At 35.0% G+C, this 19,011-nt stretch overlaps 1 protein-coding gene across 1 annotated transcript; it reads left to right on the top strand.

The window, feature by feature from the left end:
• Window positions 1-7,016: 7,016 nt before the first annotated feature.
• On the top strand, window positions 7,017-16,058 carry LOC145637373 (actin-related protein 3). Its single transcript, XM_081688826.1, has 9 exons — window positions 7,017-7,510; window positions 8,449-8,911; window positions 10,167-10,313; window positions 11,829-11,921; window positions 12,010-12,129; window positions 14,681-14,791; window positions 14,974-15,099; window positions 15,175-15,273; window positions 15,679-16,058. Exons 1-9 carry the CDS (start codon window positions 7,461-7,463, stop codon window positions 15,757-15,759), a joined length of 1,290 nt encoding a protein of 429 aa, XP_081544952.1. The 5' UTR covers window positions 7,017-7,460; the 3' UTR covers window positions 15,760-16,058.
• Window positions 16,059-19,011: the final 2,953 nt, after the last annotated feature.

The following is a 19,011-nucleotide window of genomic DNA, read 5'->3' on the forward strand; positions in this document are numbered from 1 at the left end:
AGCATAGTGACGAACATCACCTGCAGAATAAACACCAAGCCCTCCAAACGCAAATGGTAAGGTGGCAAGTCGCCACTGCCAATCACCAAACCTAGGCCCCGAAGCAGTAACAATACGCTCCATGGAAGATCGAAGAGCTGCATCAAAAGTGCGCTGAGCCACCTCAAAAGTACTAGAAGGACAAGTACGCAATGCAAAGTAGAGTTTTGAAACTCCGGTACATGCCCTAAGTAACAACAGCTCACATTGAGGATCATCGAGCAAGCGACCTTATCCATAAGGGCAATGGTCTTGGTCACCCTCTGCATCACAAGCTCACCACTAAAACCAGAATCGGAACTAGCGGGACCTCCAAGCAACCTAACACCACGCAAAGGTCGAGCAATATTAGGTGGAAAGACACCCACCAGCCTGCTTCGAGGGTCTTCTGTAGGCCAAAAAACTTTAGTTTTTTCCACATTAAGACATAACCCAGAACGAGGTCCTTCCTCCATAATCAACTGCAAAACTTGCCCCACCACCAAAGTGTCACCAATAATTGTGCCGTCATCTAAATACCAAGCCTGAAGACATACATCAAAAGTCTCTCTGATTTTACACACCAGGGGTTGTAAAACCAAAGAAAAAAGCAAAGGACCAAGGGGATCACCCTACTTGACCCCTTGAGATGACCATAAGGTTTGGTCCCCATATTATAACCTGGCTAGATTAGAATAGCATAATTCTACCCATCGCGAAATGCCCGGACAACGACGACGTACCTCACGTAACATGACCGAACGATCAACCAGATTGAAGGCATTTTGAAAATCCACCAACAACATAGATAGACCAACATCAGAACCACGGTCCTCAATCAACCGATTCACCGCATGAAGAATTGCCTCACCACCTAAAGAAACCCCAACACCAAATTGAAGGCCATCAAAGTAACTCCCTAAAGACTGACCAACCATAATAGCACCCACCTTCGAAACGAGACGCCGCCAAACCGTACCCACAGTAATAGGACGGATACCACCACCGGGCTTGACAAGTGGCGTAAGAGGAGCACTAGCAATGTACTCTCCTAATTCCATAGGACATCTCCCAGCTAGAAAGAGATTAACCACCGCCCCAGTAATAGAGTCAACCAACTCATCTGAGACTGCCACAGCTGCACCACTCAAGCAATCCATAAGATGTTGAGCACGCAAACCATCCCTACCATATGATGTGCCACGAGGGAAACTCCTAATCCGATCCAAAACAACAGCAGAAGTTGTAACGAGATGAAGGTGATCAATAGGTATATCAGGCAAGGAAGGAGCTGGAGATGAAGGGTGCTTTGACTGTAAATCTGCAAGAGTGGCGTCATTATAAGGTGTAACGCCTGAAGAAGAAAGAACCCGAACTGCAGCAGTGTAATGGCCATCGCAAATCTTCCTACGACACTGCTTAATATTACGCTCTTCCAAATCAATGTCCTCATCATCAACCATCGACAAAGTAGGAGAATCCTCTGCCAAAATTTCCCTCACAAGCTGCAAATTACCACCCGCTACACTCCAAGAACAAATAGCACGGGAAATACTCTCTTCTTGATGCCGACGTCTTACCGAAGACCGAGAATCACGACTACTCCGCGGGCGAAAGATTTTAAGGATGCAAAGAGGTAAAACCAACAAAGAGACCCAATTAGAAATGTCATTAGGCTTAGAGATCACCTTATCAAGAGCACCTTTGAGAACCCGAGAAAACCCCAAACGACACTTGGGAGGGATAGACTTAACAGAGCGAAACCCCTTAGAGAATAAACAATCAAGGAGGGCCACATCAAAACCACCGTTATGATCTCGCACCAATCCATCCATACGATCAACTCGAGCAGGAGAAGAAGGAGATTGCGGCTTGGTGAAATTATGAAGCACAAAATGAACAACACCATCTCCTTCATCAGGGGGTGACACATCCTCATCCCAACCATGACGACACTTAATACGTACTGTGTGCGTTTTATAGCAAACTCCACATAACCAAATCCCCATACGCCTAAAAGTAACTTCTGCCTCATTATAAACAGCCAAATTAGAAGTAAGAGAATGTCGGGTGATATCTCGCGCACCGATACAACAATGACGATCACTAAGATGTTTGATTAGAGAACGTCGAGTAAGGCCATTTCCACTCCCATCTTGACAACCACTAAGACCCACAAAGGGACAATGAAACTTCACAACGGCAGCCGACATAGCTGACTTGCACCACCCAAAACTGAAATATGCCCGAAAGAGCACCAGAAACTGTCGCAAAACAGCACCCAAAATTGCACCCAAGAGCTGCCGAAACTGGACCAGAAACTGCACCAGAAACTGCTGCAAAAACAGCACCCAAAACTGCTCCAAAACAGCCCCAAAAACAACACCAATATTCGCGAGAAAAGCTACCCTCAAAATGACCCAATAACAGCTTGAAATTGCACCCAAAACGAACAAAAAAAAAGAGCAAAACCACGCTTGAAAACACAACAGAATTGCACCCAAAATCGCAGCCTGAAAACTGACCAAAACAGCCCAAAAAATACCAAAAAAAAGCACCCTAAAGACGCTTGAAACAGCCCGAAAACCCGAGGAAAACAACGTGAGAATTCGCCAGAAAATCGATCAAGAAACCACCCACAAAAGCCGCCTGAAATCCGCCCAAAAGCCGCCTGAAAACCACCCGGGAAACCACCTGAAATCCACCCAAAAGCCGCCTGAAATACCCCTGACTGAAAACCGCCCACCTGATCACACCTTACACCAGATATGATGTCGGAAAAAGGACTCGGAACTGCACCCAAACAGCCTGAAATTGCACCAAACCAACCCGCAACTGCTCCAAAATCGCACCTAAATGACGATGAATTTGTAACAAAAAAACCGAGAACCCACTCCTGACCAGAACACTAACCTGATCGCCGGAAAGCGCCGGAAAATCTGTCGGAAAAGAACGTGGAAACCTACCCTAATCCGAACTGTTGTTATTATTATTATTATTATTATTGTTGTTGTTGTTAATATTATTATTATTATTATTATTGTTGTTGTTGTTGTTGTTGTTGTTGTTGTTGTTGTTGTTGTCGTTGTTGTTGTTGTCATCGTCGTCGTTGTAATAAGAGCTTAAAAGAATGAAATTTGGCTTTATATCATTAGCAATATCATTAGACGTAAATTAAGAGTTGAACTGAACTGAACTGAACTGAACTGAGCTGAGCCGAGCTGAGCTGAACTGAACTGAACTGAACTGAACTGAATTGAACTGAACTGAATTTCAACGGAAGAGAACAGGCCCTAATAACCATACCCATTACAGGAAGAATGAAGAGAACAAAACAATGAAAGAGTCTTGCAGCAAGCCAATAGCTGCTAAGCCCGGACAACCAAGAAAATCGAACCACATCCCTACCATGGACCAAGAGAAGCCAAATTAACGTAAACAGTTAAGATGGACCAAAAACGCAGATCATAGACATTGAAGAGAACCCGAACTGGTAGTGACAGCGAAGGAAACTCATAGTGGAAATAGATGGGAGACGAAAGAACCCGAAATATGCATCACGTTGCTAAAGAACGGACCTATAACACCATTCCACTCCTAGGAGTTGAAAAGCACATCTGTATCCTAGGAATCTGGGAACACAACCTATAGTCATTTTCGTTAACGACTCTATGAGAAATCGTGCATCAAAATGCAGGTTCTCTTCTTGCAACTCTACTAACAGAGAATGCAAGAAAATGGAGGATTTTGCTTAACCCAGACATCAAAGATGAGTAGCCTCCTTCAACATATTGATTAACAGCGATGACTGGCCTTGTCATCACCCAAACTATTATGTTATTTATTGAGTCCATTTTACTATCAGTCTCATTTTTAATTTATATACACGAGTTTATATAGTAACGTGGAATCTTATTGTTTTGAACTACAAGGTATGGAGTAGTTTTTACTAAGTGTAATATAATAATAATCGACCCTATCCAACAATGAGAGGTTAGTTTTTACATGTTGTATCAATGTAGTAAAATTGATTAAATTTAGGATATAAGAGTCATTTCCCTCAACTAACATAAATAACTCAAGTCTATACTTGTATCTATGGCAAACCAGTGCATTGATACTTGACAATGCATAGATACTAAAATTATAAAACAAAGGAAGTACTAACTACTAAGTAGTCAAAGTCGATGCAGTAGTATTATACCATATAAGTTATTTTGATATCATCTCATATTAAAATGTTTTTTCCATTATACATTACATGAATATATAAATCAAGCATTCATACCCCTTTTTAATTTTTTTATTTTATTGGTAATTTATTTTGCATATGAAAAGCATTGTATGGGTTTGGACTCATAGTTAAATTAGTCACTGTATAAGTTAGTGAACACTTTATATTAGTTTTTGAACATCTTGACTTTTGAGATTTAGGTATAAGTTTTTGAAAATTCCATATAAGTTATTGGACGTATCAATTTTTGGAATTATATGTATTTGGTGGGTAGACTAATGGTGAATAGACCCACTCAATATATAGTTTGTGTGTTGTGTATTATGCTATCTAACTAGTTATACTATATGCATTGTTATTAAAAGCTTTGTTTTAAAGAGACTTTAGAATAGTTACCGAATCAAGAAAGTTCTTTTTTTTTTTTTTTTCCTTTTGTTGATTGGAATTGTAATGTGCATTACATCCTAACTAGTTATACTATATATTATCAATTATAATCAAATAACATTTTATTCTTAAGGAAATTTTGAAATAGTTGCCGAATAATGGCTTGTGGCTATAGATTTATCCATTAAATCAAGAAAGTTTAATAATGGCTTGTGGCTATAGACTTATCAATTACTGTATACTAGTTTAAGTACCATGCCATGCACAGTAATTTTTAAAAACTAATATCAACATTTCAATATAATGAGTTATTTTTCAAAAATTGAAAAAAATCTCAACAAAGTCAATAAACATACACACTACTTTGACGTGAATTATAATTATAATCAATAATAAAATAAATAAATAAAAACATTTTTTTAGGAGAAAACTATGAATTAAATTTCTTGAGGTAATTTAACATATGTCGCAAATTATGTTACTATTTTCTATTATAGTCATACATATTTGTGTGGAAACCGGTGACGGAGGCAAGCAATGAATATGACATATTATTTCACAGTCAACAAGCACTAAACAAGAATCTCAAGCTAAAGATATTGGTGCTCTATTTTATCTAAAGAGTCGAGATAGTGAGCCATTTGCTTCTCTAGTATATTCGCCTATTATCAATAGTACTAGTATTTAGCCCGTACGATTTAAATTTGTTGGTGAAATGTTTTATTTTATTTTATTTTATTATTTTATTTTTATATAGACAAAACTTACATTTAATTTCATTTTTTTTAAAAAAAAAATACATTTAATTTCATGAAATCTACCACATTATAAAAAAACTATTATTTGCATTAATAGGTGTACATATCATCACAAATTGCATTAGGTAATTACAACATAATTTAAACAAAAAAATTAATTAATATATTCATCAAAAATAAATTTACAAAGTATTAATTTTGCCATTTTTGTGATAGATTCATGAAATTAAAGATATATTTCTCTGTATTTTTTTTTAAAATTTTTTTTACAGATGTTTCTATGTAATTTAAATGGTAATGTATGTCAAAAAAAATTATTTGATAAAATCATGAAAGCTATCACAAACACTACAAAACTAATATATTGAATAGACTATTACATAAAAACGAAAATCGACTCATCTATCAACCCCATCATCATTTAAAACTTAAAAAACACATAAAGGAATAAAAAAAAGTTTAGAGAAATTAAAATGTAAAAATTGACTTAAAATATGAAATTAATATAAGGTGAAGAACACTTGTAAGTAACCTTTAAAAATGCATAGAGATTATAGATAGGAGAAATAAAGATGATTGATCAAGTAACATTGTATAATTGAAAATTAATTTATTTGTAAACATTAAATAGAGAAACTTTAGGGGAATAGTGTCATTTGGGAAATGATAATGATAAAAAACATTGTTAGTGTCGTTTGGGAAATTAAATGATATGAAAGCATTATTGGAAGTAAAAAAAAAGAAAAAAAAAATCTACGTGGCACTCTATATGGCCTTTAAATTTTCCTGTTATTAAATTATTAGTATAGATTAGAGGACATGTCTTTCTATATCATCTACTTAGGGTCTATTCACATTTACTGAAATAAGCTGAGCTGAATTGAACTAAATAAATTTGAAATGGATATTTTATGAGAGAAGAAAATTAGGAGCTAAACTGAACTAAATTGAATTGATTGAAGTTGAACTGAACTGAAATTAAGCTGAAGTGAGGAGACCCTTATCACTTGACCCTCGATTTAACATTACAACCCCTAATGAAAAGGACTTAAGTAACTGCTCTTTCATTCACTCAATTGTAAACCATGTACTTTTTTTTTTCCTTTTTTTTTTAAATGGTGCTCTCATATTTTGTATATAATATGAGAGCACCAAAAAAAAAAAAAAATCTCCTTAGCTTGAGGCTCTTGTTAAATGTTAAGTGCATATTGACTGTAATATTTGTCGTAATAGTTGCTCAATTCCGTCAAATTAGGATGAAATAATACCTATTCAACGAGCGTACGTCGATTCAAAACACTACTTATTCTTAACTGACATGCCCATTACTTATACTCGTATGAAATCTTACGTTTAAAAACATTTCCATACCTCGAGATGGTGGTAATAAAAAATTATTCAAAAAAAAAAAAAACTTGTGTTTTTTTTTTTTTGAAACAACAAAAACTTGTGTTTATTTGCACTTTGTTGACACAATTTTTTCCCACCTTTTCTTCATGTTTGATGAGGTAGAATTGGGCTTAAAAGCCTTAAATCTTTAAATTAAAAACACTAAGAAAATAAAGAAGAGGCCCATAATTCCATAAAGTTACTATGAATCTCACTGTGTTTGTTCAATTAATTACACAAGAAAGAAACAGACAAAGAAGAGAGAGAAGAGAAGAAAGAGAGAGTCGTTGAGTTGTTGCTGTTTTTGTTTAGCTGCTAAGGTAAGAATAATCATCCAACCTTCAAATACAAATTCACTCATTCAACAATCAATCAATCAATTTTCCCAAATCATGTTGAATTCAAACCCTTATTAGCCAAATTGGGGGAAAATCATAATTCAATTGAAATGTTTGGAGATTACTATACTGGTGTCAACCCATCATCAAGAAGAGAAGGTGTTAATCATCATCATACAATAACAGTAGCAGTGGAATCGAATTCATTGGTGCCCCTTTTGTGGCGCTTTCAATGACCATGATCATTTCCCTTCAATCAACCTTCTCTCGGATCTCAGTTGCAGGTCCTTCTTCAAAAACATCGTTTTCTCTCTGCTTTTGCTTTCTTTCTCTCTCATGGATGCCTCTTCTTATCGCCCTGCTGTCGTGATCGACAATGGCACCGGGTATTTCTCTCTCCCTCTCTCTCTCTCACCTTTTCTCTTTCTATAAGTCTGTATATATTGATATATGTGATTGGGTGTTGTGTAAAACTGGGATTTATTGTTATTTGAGCTCTATGATGAATTGGGTCGATGGTAGATTTTTCATACGATTTGTTGGTGTTTGGGAACTGTCGAAACATAGCTTGCACACCAATTGTTTGATGAAATATTATAATGAGATGGACCTTTTATTGTTATTTGATATTTGATTTGGATTGGGTTTGATGGTGCGTTGCGTTTGACTGTGGGAAATCTTGAAAGTTGACGATCCTACCAAATGTTTTGATGAAATGTGTTAATAAAAGAAAGCTGGTGTTGTTTATTTGCATTGGGTAGCTGTATGAAAAAAAAATGATTTTTTTAAGGACCAAGTGATTGATGAATTGCGTCAATGGTCAAACAGGCATTTGCCATCATCTTGAATGTTGTTTTGGAATTGGGTTGATCACAAGTTTTTATGTACTATGGGGATTTTGGGGAACATTGGATTTCAGCTAGTGCAACTAATAGTTGATGAATTGTGCTAATTATGAATGTGGTCTAAGTTCTTGAGTGTGTGTTAAAACTGAGTGTAAATGCTTATTAGAAGTTAGGAAGGTGTTGAATGCGGATTGCCACTAGGTAGTTCTGCCATTCTGGTTACACGAGGTGTTGGTAATTTGACATTTTGACAACTTCTAGTTTCAGTAGTAATGTGCACAAGGTGCTCTATGGAAATACTTCTATAATAGTGTGAGTATGGTGACTGAGGTCTGCTTAAATGCGTGTAAATTTTGAATTCTTTTGTTCTGCTTCAGAATGTAAAAGTCATTGAATTCTAGCTTCACATCTTGAGTAAATGAGATTTCCCGGCAACAATGTGTTTTTTAATTTAATACCTTGTCCGCCAATCACTGCAGGTATACTAAAATGGGTTTTTCTGGGAATGTGGAGCCTTGCTTCATTGTCCCAACAACTGTTGCTGTGAATGATTCTTTTGTAAACCAACCGAGAACATCGAATAAGAGTAGTAATTGGTTGACTCAATATAATGCTGGTGTTATGGCTGATTTGGATTTTTTCATCGGGGACGAGGCTTTAGCGAGATCTAAGTCTAGTAGTACGTATAGTTTGAACTATCCCATTAAGAATGGACAGGTAGAGAACTGGGATGCTATGGAAAGGTTTTGGCAACACTGTATTTTTAACTATCTACGCTGTGATCCTGAGGATCATCACTTCCTGCTGACAGAAAGTCCTCTGACACCTCCTGAAAGCCGGGAATATACAGGTGAAATCATGTTTGAGACTTTCAATGTTCCGGGGCTTTACATAGCAGTGCAGCCTGTGCTAGCTTTAGCTGCTGGTTACACTACATCTAAGGTTGGTTATTTCTTCATCAACGAGTTTCAATTTAGTATTGACTATTGAGTGATATTTTCTGCATTTGTATATTGAATTATGAACTTTACACCTGCTTACCCTGAGTCCAGTCAGTTATGGGGTGACTGAATGATTGTTGCAGTTTAGCTTTATGATTTTGATGTTTGGATTCCATCAAAATGGATTTGTAGCACATTTAATAGCCTAATATGACTTTGGACTATTTATGGTGTTTCAAATCAGTTCAATGCATTATGAACTTAAACACTAGCTACTGCTGTACTTGTTTGGCACTAAATAGAATTATTTCATGGTGATATCTTTATCCACATTCAGTTTTCCTTATCATAAATTATAAAAGCAACCTTACTCTATACTTAAATAACATAACATACCCTATTTACTTCATTTATTTAGAAATTTAGATGGCTTCGCTTCTATGATAATGTAACTATTAGCCTTATCTGATTTATCAGTGGTGCTGGGACATATGTTAGGGATTGGGTCATCCACATTTTTGTAATTTGATAAATGTAGTGGTGAGGCTGTCCTTTTTATTTTCCTTTCATGGCCTCCCCAGGTTTGGGGAATTGGTGATGACAGTTGGATGTATCAGTACAGTGTTGAATTTGCAGAGAGTGGTAGATCCGTAGATGTAATGGTGTTGAGGATTTTTGTAATTTCTGTAAAAATATGTAAGTGACATCCACCTATTGTAAAAAAACTGTCTGAATTCTCTGTTAATTTGCTGCCTTTCCAGCAAAACATGCTTCTGGCTCCAGGAAGCTTGGTCTTTATTTTTCCTATAGTTAGTTCCTTCATTACTGAAACTAGGCTATTCTCTTAACTGAAAGGAACCACCAATTCATATGTCCATTTATTTTGGCCAGTATGTGAGGGCTCATCCATGAAAAAGCTAGTTCAAATAGATTTTATTTTAGAAGAATGTAAATCAGCAACTATAATTTTCCTGAAAATTTGCTTTTAAGAATTTGGGATTCTCGAAGTCACATGTATCATCTCATGGAAGACACCTATTCGCTCCTGCTCTGTCTGTTATTTTAAGATGTGCATAGGCAGAATACTCATATAGAGTTGCTATTAAACTTGGAAGTTTAATATGAAGAGAAGATTCAGTGTTACTTATGCATGTGGCCATGTTATATATATGGATTTCCAAAGTCTTCTTTCTTTCACGTCATTTGATTTGTGTTTAGTGCATAAAGTTGATTTTATTGATGATATTTTTCATTAGTGTGAGATGACAGGGGTTGTAGTAGATGTTGGAGATGGGGGTACGCATGTTGTACCTGTTGCAGAAGGCTATGTTATTGGGAGCAGTATCAAGTCAATTCCCATTTCTGGAAAAGATGTTACCCTTTTCGTCCAACAGCTTATGCGGGTAATTTTCCATTAATTTTTCCCATTTTTTTTTTTAAATGTACTTATAAATTATAATGATTAAAAGCACCATCTGCCAGAAATTTCAGATTTTGTATGCACAACTATAAAAAAAATTATTATTCAATTATGTTTCAGTAAGTTCATACACATCCTTAAGACCGCTTTTTCATTCCTTTTTTTGGAAATTTGAGTTTCCACACTATTCACTCACTACCCCTTGACCATCTACCTTGATTTTTACACTAGGAAAAATATAGCTATGTGGAGTCTTATTAGGTTTGTCTTGCTGTAAACTTTCAGAATATAAACTATTTTTTTAATACTAGTATATCTTCCTCCATTCTTTTAATGTTGCACCATAAGGGTTTTGCACAAATTTTTTGTTAGTGGGAAAAAGGAAGGGAGAGAAAGGTAAATGTACAAAATTGCCCTTGTGATTGTAAATATAAACTAAAGAGTAAAGTATTAAAAAGTAAGGGTAGATAGGGTATTTGTAGTGTGAAGTTGTGAACATAAATATTTCTTTTCCTAAATGGATATGGTGCAATATTTGTGAAACTTCCTTAAAGGGCAAGTGGTGCAATATATATATATATATATATATATATATATAAGGGAGAAAGTATATTACGTGTAGATAATTGAGGATATTTATGGTTGAAGTCAAGCATTGGGATGCATGAAACTTCTATTGTTGTGATATATAAATAGTGAAGGAAATACATTTATTTAGTCAAATTTCAATTCTTAATTCTTGGGTATAATATGAAAGCAATATTAAAGGGAAAAAAAAAATACTAAGGAGAAAATGGATGAATTACTATGTCGAAGAAATAAAACTAGTGGAATGGAAAAAAGAAAAAAAAAATCATAATACAATGTTTGAACAAGCTAGAGCCTAGAACCCATGATTTTTTATTTTTATTTTTTAAAAAGAATTTTATAAGGCAGAGGAATTCATTTTGAACCGGGAACCAGCGGAATATGTCAAAGCATTTGATACAAAGTATATTCCTACAAAGTTAGAGCCTTACTTTTGCTTCCCATACGTGATGAATTGTTTTTAAAGAAGGTACACAATTCCTTCCTAATCACTCGATGTGGATTCATCAATGGTCTGATGCTCATATAATCTGTCCTGGATGCTTTTAGCTTAGAATGGATTATAAAGATGATGCTAGCTACCATTTATGTTTCCACCTTTGATCAATTTCTAATCATGTGTGGCGGTGTGGCCATTATTTATCCTTGGTTTTGGTCTCAAATGCGTACTTTGTGTTTTTTGCTCTTGTGTACATGCAGGATTATGTTTCCTTATCTTTAACTTGTCGTTTCTTTAAAATGAAATTTACCTCCCTTCATTATCATGGATGTTGGAATGTGTTTATATATGGCTTGGATGTCCAATTCCTCTCACTTTGCTATATATGGGCTTTTCCCTTTCCGTTTAAATTTCTGCAGTAGTTCAACCGTGTTCTTTCTTTTTATTTTTTTTATTGGTTATTTATTGTAGGAAAGAGGAGAGAATGTACCCCCAGAAGACTCCTTTGAAGTTGCTCGACAAGTGAAGGAGATGTATTGCTACACTTCTTCAGATATTGTCAAGGTACTACTTCAATGATCTGAATCTAGTACAGTTTAATTGTACATAGTTGCTGAGTTGATATACTTGTCACCTAACTTTGGTGTGTCAGGAGTACAACAAACATGATAAGGAGCCCTCTAAATATATCAAGCAATGGAGAGGAATAAAACCAAAGACTGGAGCTCCATACAGTTGTGACATTGGCTATGAGCGGTTCCTTGGTCCTGAGGTTCTTTCTTATGCCTTGTCATTTCACAGTAACGATTTACTTTTATAAATTGACCTTGTGTATGGCGGAGTACTGGAGTTATCTTGTTATAATTAGGGTTGAGCACAAATCTGATAATCAATATAAATGATTTCTGTATCTGATCCAAAACTTTGAATATTGGATAGGTATTTGATACCCAAATTTTGTTGTTTTCAGTGCCTTGCCTAGTCTTCATTGTTACATACTTACATATATTAAATTCACAACAAAATTTCTGTGCTGAATACTACTGTTGTATTATCAATTTACCATGAACAAGCTAAAGATGATTTTAGGGACAATAAAACACAAAGTATTAGAAGAAGAACTAATAAAAACACACATAAGAGCGATTGAGTGAATAATTGATTTATTACCTTACAATAAAAACAATTGATCTATCAATTAGATTACCATGCATGAATCATTAGATCAATGAATCTATGTAAGGCACTAGTTCTTGGTATTATGGTTTTACTGAAGTTTTTGGCCTTGTGGCGGACATGAGCGCATGACCTTACCTAGTTTGACATCTAATCACTCTGGAATTGGTTAGGTTTTTTGCTTCACTAGAAATTTTGCTTTGGCTTTGTAAATCTTGGCTTGGATTAGAGGAGGATGATGAGAAGACAGGAAGGAGGCAGATGACATGAGAAATGATAGCATAGATGAGGACTTTAGGAGGAATATAAGTAGGTTTTAGGAATTTGGAGAGTGAGAAAGGGTAATGACTGACGAGGAATGAAGATGGCTGGAAAGTGGGGAAAAGGATTTGAGAAAATTGAGGAAGGATTGTGATCCAACTAGGAATCAAGCTTGATCTTTTCATGTTTTACAAAAGAGCCCTATATATCGGATATCGGATACCCGAAAATGCTAAATTACATATCTGAATTGGAATTCATTATCCGAATTCTCTGATATCTGAGTCAAATTCATTTTTCGGATCGATTATCTAGAAAATCGGATATAAAGGATTGATTTTTTGGATTTTAATATAGTTTTGCTCTGTCAAAGTTATAATGGTATGTAACGGTTGATTTTTGAATAACTCATTAGGTAAGGTAAAAAGAAATACACACCTTTGACTGCGCATAACTTTGGTTTTGCAATGTAAATAATCACAACAGGCTAATATTTTGAATATATACATTGTGTCTCATCTAAACCTAACGTGGTTGTATCCTCTTCGTATATAGTAGTAGAAAAAAAATATTCTCAAAGTTCATAAAGTTTGACTATGAAAAGACAATGGTGCTGCTCAAACAGAGGAACTATTTGGTGATCGTGATGCTTTCCTTACATTACAAAGTTACACACAAATCCACCATCATTACTTCCTAGCAAATGTTCTGTGAAAAAATTACTATATTTATTCTTGGAAGCTGGAATTTTTTAGTCCAAAGGACTTTTCAACTGAATTTCTTTCTGTTTGGTTTGGTTGGCTTTCTGATGCATATAGAATGATTGGAGAAACAGTTTTATCTATGACTTTTCTTGATTGTCAATGGCCTCAAAATTTCAAATCTCAATTTGCTTATACATGTCTTCTTTGTCCGCATCACAGTGTTATAATTGTTTCTTTATTGGCTTCAATTGTATTTATTGCTAAGGTGACTTTTTTAAACTTTAAGGTTCTGTTTATTCAATGGAAAATATTATTCGAAAAAATAATTTCTCAAAGAAAACAATTTTAAAGGGATAACATAATTGTAAAAACAGTTTTCCTTTGTTTGTTTCCTTGCAAGAAAGATAATGGGGAAATAGGAAAAGGAAAATTGGGAGTGTAAGGGAGGAGAGGAAAAGAATGTTAGGAGTAGGGAGGAAAATGTGACATACCTTCTTTTTGAAAGGAAAAGGTTTTCAATTTCTTGGAAGAACTATTTTCCACCTTTGGGAATTTTTTTCCCACCCTTCACAAACCAAACAACAAAAGGCAGGAAAATATTTTCCTTCAAACAGACTGAGTTTAAATAGGACTAGATCTACAGACTGAGTTTAAATAGGACTAGATCTGATTATGCCATATATTGCTAATTGTGTTCCTTCAAGTTCGTTATCGACTTATCCTTGATCAGAAAACTTGACTTCTGCAATTTATTAAATTTATACCCTTTATTTATGCGACCTTTTAGGTGCTTACCTTTATATTTTCTTATCTGACGGGTGATAATCAATTTAGGGAAAAGAGGGAGTTTGATTTAAGGTAGCAATCTGGTTTGATGTAGTTTCTTAAGGCTGATTTAATGTTTAGTGTTATATGAGATGGATCAGTGGCTGTAGTTGAAACCCCAAATCCTGTGGACAAAGATTGCCTGGTATCATTGAGAAGAAACATTGTAAATTTTTATTTTTTGGGTCTTGATGTATAGCATCAGTCATGCAAGCAAACAATAAATCCAAGTATGTGTTTTAAGATTAATGGCCTCAGAGATTCTGTTTATTATTGTGTCTAATATGCATGTGTGCCTTTTTACCCTCACGCCTTTTGAAGCTACAATGTGCTTATCATTGGCTGTATGGTTCACAGGTTTTTTTCAACCCAGAGATCTACAACAGTGATTATACCACTCCTTTACCAGCTGTGATTGACAAGTGTATCCAGTCTGCCCCAATTGACACCAGACGAGCACTGTACAAGGTAGAGTGTTATATGCTCTGGTTGAAAGGTTGATATGAAGTATTTAAGATTTTAATTCATTCCTTCAAAGAAAACACTTTTTGGCTATATTTATGTGTCACTCTGCTTTAGGTGTATTAGGCTGTACTGTTGTAGCTTGGAATTCTACTTTTGGGCCTAACTAATTATGTGGAATGTGCCAGAATATAGTGTTGTCTGGTGGCTCAACCATGTTCAAGGACTTTCACCGTAGGTTGCAAAGGGATATAAAGAAGATTGTTGATGCTCGAGTTCTTGCATCTGAGGCACGGCTTACTGGAGGAATGAAGGTAAGAAAACCAATAATATATGTCAGTACTTAGCAACTTCAGCATTATGTGCCTGATCTCTCAATTTGTTGGCAGTCACAACCGGTGGAAGTCAACGTAGTGAGCCATCCTATCCAGAGATATGCAGTATGGTTTGGGGGATCCGTACTTGCTTCAACTCCTGAGTTTTTTGGAGTATGTTGCTTCCCTTTTAATTTGAAGTTGCTATTCAACTTGATGTTGCTTTTAGCTTAATTATCATGTGACTGCCAGATCCTATTGCTATTTGCCAATGTTATCATGTTACATACAATAATTTTTGCGTAACTCTACTGCTACTTTGTCCTTCATGACTCCATTTCAAGAAATAAATGCTTGTCCTTGGGGCTTGGAGAACAGCTTCCTCTTAAATTAAACTGTATAGATTTTGACCTCCCAAATTAAACTGTACTAGATATTGAAAGATCCATACACAAATTGATCTATGTTGCTATTGCTATCCATTAGTGTTTCTGGATTAATTTCATGCTCTCAAGATGGTCGTCTACTTGTTTACTCACCAAAATGAATAACTGTATAAGCAAACTCTGTGATGTGCAGGCTTGCCATACCAAAGCTGAGTACGAAGAATATGGGGCAAGTATTTGTCGCACAAATCCCGTTTTCAAGGGGATGTACTGATGCAATGAGCACTGCAGCGAAATACTTCAGTTGCATTGTATCAAATGGCAATTTTGGCTTAGGGATTTCCACTTCCAACATTAGGACTCCAGTTTATGCATGCTCATGACTCATCTAGGTGGTTTATGTGTTTTAGAGCAACTGGGAAGTGGTGTAAATTAGAAATTTATTTAGTAAGAAAGCTTGAATTCTCCTGTAGTAATTCTTTGTTAGGAAGCTGTACATTGCAACTCTATAATCTACACTGCCATTGGATGCTTTTTATAGAATTTTTGCTACCATTGATTGTCAATTGGTTATACCTATGCGTTTTGGTGGCAATAAATTGCTTTTCGATCTCCTACTGTTAGATTTTTTTTTTCCCCAATATGGCTCTACTTTTTGGTATGTCTAATCTATAATGACAGTAAAATCTAAATACTACCTCCGGATCGTATTATATGCAACTTTGGAATTTTTTATATCTCACAAATAATACCCCAAAGTTGCATATAATACGATCCGGAGGTAGTAAGAAATTTCTAGGATCCAATAATTGGAACTTTTGAAATCTCTTTTTTTTTAAAAAAAAAGAGATTTATTCAATTGAGGAAATGAAATTCCAAAAAGAAGAAGCAAACAACCAGAAGGAAAAACAAAGACAAACAAAGCCAAAAAAACACACCCAGAATACGCAAAAAAACAAACTAAACTAAACTAAACTAAACTACTACCACTAACAAACTTAGGGGGAACTAGATGAGGTAGAGCTGCCCCTCAAACATCCCCCTGTAAAATCCTCCCAAGCTCTTCCGGAACAAAATTAATGATTTCTAATTGTGAGTCTTGAGAGACACCGCGGTTGGCCAACCAATCCGCCGCTCGGTTTCCTTCCATGTAGATGTGCATCACTCGGACTTCCCATTTATCATTGCGACTAGTATTATTTTTTCAATAATTACAATATTGCAATGTTTTGACTTTTACACTTTTTTTTGAAAGAATTTTGACTTTTACACTTAATATTGCACAATTTTGAATACTTCATACGGAGTATTGTCTTTAGTTATCAATTAATATAAAATCATAAATAGTTGATATTGTTAAGATTCCCTCCTTCACTATGTGATTTGGAATGCGTATGTTATTTCAATATTATTAGAACGAATGAAGTATAAACTAGATACTCCCTCCGTTTTTAAATACTTGCTCCGTTTATCTTTTGCGGCCATTTTTAAATACTTGCTTTATTTCCTTATTTAGAAAGTTTTTATAATCTTTAATTCAATTCTCTTAACTAGTGGGACCCAATTTTATTACTTTCAAATTCTCTCTCCTCTAACTTACTTTCCACTAACCCCACTATCTCTATATTTTATTAATTTCTTCAATTTCTCCTAAAACTCCACGCATGGAGAAATGAAACAAGTATTTTAAGACGGAGGGAATATATCAATCGTATCATATAACTAATATATAAAGATAAACTTTTAGCCAAGCGACGAGATAACGACACTTGGCGTTCTAACTTTTCGCCAAGTGTCGCGCCACGTAGGGTAGAGTTATATAGAATTCAATTTGTAGTATAAAAAAAGTTAATTTAGAATTCTATTTTCAATCAAATTTGGATAGAAATTTAGGATAAAATTGTTAATTTAGAGTTTTATTTTTGATAAATTACCAATATTTTCATATGTACAAATTAAATTATAATTTTATTAAAAAAAATTATAACACACATGAATTATCATATAAATTTATTTTTTGTATCATAGTATTTTTTTGGAGCGAAGGAATTAGCTCAAAATGCACCACATCCATTATTTATAATATATTCTAATCAATTTAAACAATATACTTTAAAATCTAATATAATTTTATTACTGTGTATAGACCTACTTGAAGGAGTCGTGTCTTCGATAAGTGGAATTACTAGATATATCAAGGATCACTATTATGGAGATAATAAGTTCGTTCTCTTGGGGCGTCATCATCTGTTGCTAGACTATGAGAGATGATCTTTGGGCTAGTCGAATGGTCCAAAGCCCGCTAGAATGGATCATATGAGGTCACACACAAGGGTATTGGGTTAAGCAAGTTAGAGGCCCATTAATGAGCCTCATGAGCAATTAACTAATCATGAAATGGATTGGGATAGCATAGTTAGATTGGAAATAAGTTTTGGGCTTTTGACATGGGCTCTTATTTAGAGATGAGATCTATAAATAAGATCCATGCCTAGGGTTGCAAGCAAGTAGTCATAATTCACACAGAGTGAATTTTGACATCAAGGCAACCAATCCCAAAACCCTTATTCCCTCTCTAATTCACGGCTCCCTCTCCTTCCCCTTTGGACTCACGGTCGGCCACCCTTGGTGGCGCGTGTGGTGGTTCGTGATGGTTTATGGTGGTTCGTTGCTCGCACTTCTCCATAGAAGGTCAATTGAAGGGTTCAATTGCAACTAACTAGCATTAGTGGAGGTCTTAATCTGTGCCCGTGGACCAAGTAGAGGAATCACGCTTGAGGTTCTTTATCTCCCAATGTTCTTGCTCGATCGCACGTGGAATCACGCTTCAAAGGTACGATTATATGTTCTTTATGTGTTATGCATTATATCTTGGGATTAGGTACTGTATGAATATGATTCATGTTTTTTTCCACTGCGTAGTACCTATAATTCCCTACACTACTGTCAATCGGGTCGGGTCACGAGTCATTTCGGACAGGGTCATTATTTCAGGTTACGGGTCAAGAAATGTTTTTCACCAATGATATTATTATTAGTCATTACATGCCTAATATATAGTTTAAATCATCACAAAAACACATCAATTCCTAACTAATTTTGTATCAATGATATGTTTTAAAATTTGACATATAGATTAAAAATTTATCTTAAAATACAATAAACAACCCGGGCATCGCACGGGCACAAAACTAGTAACTAATATATAAAGCTAAACTTTTAGCCAGGCAACGAGATAACGACACTTGGCGTTTCAACTTTTCGCCAAGTGTCGCGCCACATAGGATAGAATTATATAGAATTCAATTTTTAAGATAAAAAGTTAGTTTAGAATTCTATTTTCAATCAAATTTAGATAGAATTTTAGGATACAATTGTTAATTTAGAGTTTTATTTTCGATAAAGTACCAATATTTCATATGTACAAATTGAATTATAATTTTATTCAAAAAGTAACTAGATTATAACTCTCATAAATTATCATATAAATTTATTTTTTGTATCATAATATTTTTTTGAAGAGAAG

The sequence above is a fragment of the Chenopodium album genome, chromosome 1, assembly GCF_948465745.1.
Source record: "Chenopodium album chromosome 1, dcCheAlbu1.1, whole genome shotgun sequence".
NCBI classification, from domain to species: Eukaryota; Viridiplantae; Streptophyta; class Magnoliopsida; order Caryophyllales; family Amaranthaceae; genus Chenopodium; species Chenopodium album.

What these genes read in the sequence shown, in the direction of transcription:
- LOC145637373 (XM_081688826.1), top strand. Translation starts at nt 7,461, where the DNA reads ATGGATGCCTCTTCTTATCGCCCTGCTGTCGTGATCGACAATGGCACC. An exon ending in GTGATCGACAATGGCACCGG is followed by an intron (nt 7,511 to 8,448) that starts GTATTTCTCTCT and finishes CAATCACTGCAG; the next exon opens with GTATACTAAAATGGGTTTTT. An exon ending in CTTCTTCAGATATTGTCAAG is followed by an intron (nt 11,922 to 12,009) that starts GTACTACTTCAA and finishes TTGGTGTGTCAG; the next exon opens with GAGTACAACAAACATGATAA.